At 53.8% G+C, this 1,426-nt stretch overlaps 1 protein-coding gene across 6 annotated transcripts in view; it reads left to right on the top strand.

Annotated features, from left to right (window-relative positions):
• Window positions 1-1,426, top strand: part of SH3KBP1 (SH3 domain containing kinase binding protein 1) — a 281,170-nt gene that overhangs the window by 234,023 nt on the left and 45,721 nt on the right. For all 6 annotated transcript variants that reach the window (XM_077770448.1, XM_077770238.1, XM_077770366.1 and 3 more), the window contains one exon: window positions 1-113. This exon is cut by the window's left edge and continues 15 nt beyond it. In XM_077770448.1, coding sequence (XP_077626574.1) covers window positions 1-113 — 113 coding nt within the window. The remainder of the gene's footprint in view (window positions 114-1,426) is intronic.

Here is a 1,426-nt window from a genome sequence, read left to right as displayed (position 1 = left end):
CCTGCCATACCGCCAAAAAAGCCCCGGCCACCCAAGGCCAACTCTCTCAGCAGACCGGGAGCGCTGCCCCCCAGGAGGCCTGAACGGCCAGTGGGCCCCCTGACCCACACCAGGTACTGCTCTGCTCTTGCTGCTGGGGGCGGGGCAGGGGGGGTGGGCGGTTTTATTCATTGGTCGGTTGGTTTTATTCATTTTGAGAGAGAGAGAGTGGGGAAGGAGCAGACAGGGAAGGGGAGAGAGAGAGAATCCCAAGCAGGCTCTGCACTATCAGCGTGGAGCCCAGCACGGGGCTCGGACTCCCAAACCATGAGATGGTGACTTGAGTCGAAACCAAGAGTGGACGCTTAATCGACTGAGCCACCCAGGCGCCCCTTCTGTGTGCTTCTTTAGAGCAAGCCCGCTGCCCTTCCGACTGGAAATGCGGGTATCATAGCCACCTTCACCCCCGGATGTCTTGCTGGCCCCAGGTGGGTATATCCCACTGGGAGCTCCATCCCCTGATGCTCCCCCTGCTCCCTGGGGCCTCGTTCCACATCCCCAGGCTCCCCGTGCCCTTGACTGCACGGCTTTGTTGTGGAACCAAGGACCCAGCATGGCAAACACTTAGTGTACATGTCCCCGCACTGTGAGGCGTGCCTGGCACCACGCACCTGTGTTCACTGGCTGGTGGGGCGCGTACGTCAGTGACGGGGAATCAGAGGTGCACATTGTCCTTCCAGACCTGAGATGCCCACCGCGCAGCAAAGAGGTGTCGTCTTCTCTCCACAAGTTAATTGCCGGAACTTTCTACCATTACATGTGTGGTACATGTGTTGGCGTCATATACCAGAGCAAGCCGGTGGCCTGGAGGTCTTTCCATGCACCTGCAGACATACAGGTTTCGTTCTGACTTAAGTGTGCGTGGTGAGAGTCGCGTGGGGCTTCAGCACCCTCGTGCTGGAGTCAGGCAGGCTTCCAGGCTTGCCTCTCACCTGACCTCTCGGGCATATGAGCCTCATGTCACTGCCCCTCTCACCTCACTTTTCCCATCTGTAAATTGAGGACAATAATGGGCGGGACAGGATATTTCCCGAGTGTGCAGCCCCATACTTGTATCTCCGTGTTAGTTTCATTGCCATTCTTATTTTTTTTTTTTTAAGATTTTATTTTTAAGTCATCTCTATTCCCAGCATGGGGCTCAAACTCACAACTCTAATATCAGGAGTCACACACTCCCCTGACTGAGCCACCCAGGCGCCCCGCTTATTTACTTCTTAGTAAAAAAATTTTTAATTGTGGTAAATACACATAACCTAAAATTTAACATAATAACATTTGTAAGCGTGTAGCTCAGCGCCATTACGTACGTCAGAGTTGTGCAACCCCTACCATCCATCCGTAGACCTCTTTTCATCTTACCAAACTGACCCTGTACCCATTAAACACT

This window comes from Crocuta crocuta, unplaced genomic scaffold (assembly GCF_008692635.1).
Source record: "Crocuta crocuta isolate KB4526 unplaced genomic scaffold, BGI_CrCroc_1.0 scaffold312, whole genome shotgun sequence".
NCBI classification, from domain to species: domain Eukaryota; kingdom Metazoa; phylum Chordata; class Mammalia; order Carnivora; family Hyaenidae; genus Crocuta; species Crocuta crocuta.
The sequence above is the reverse complement of the archived record's forward strand: the minus strand, read 5'-3'. Positions and strand labels throughout refer to the sequence as shown.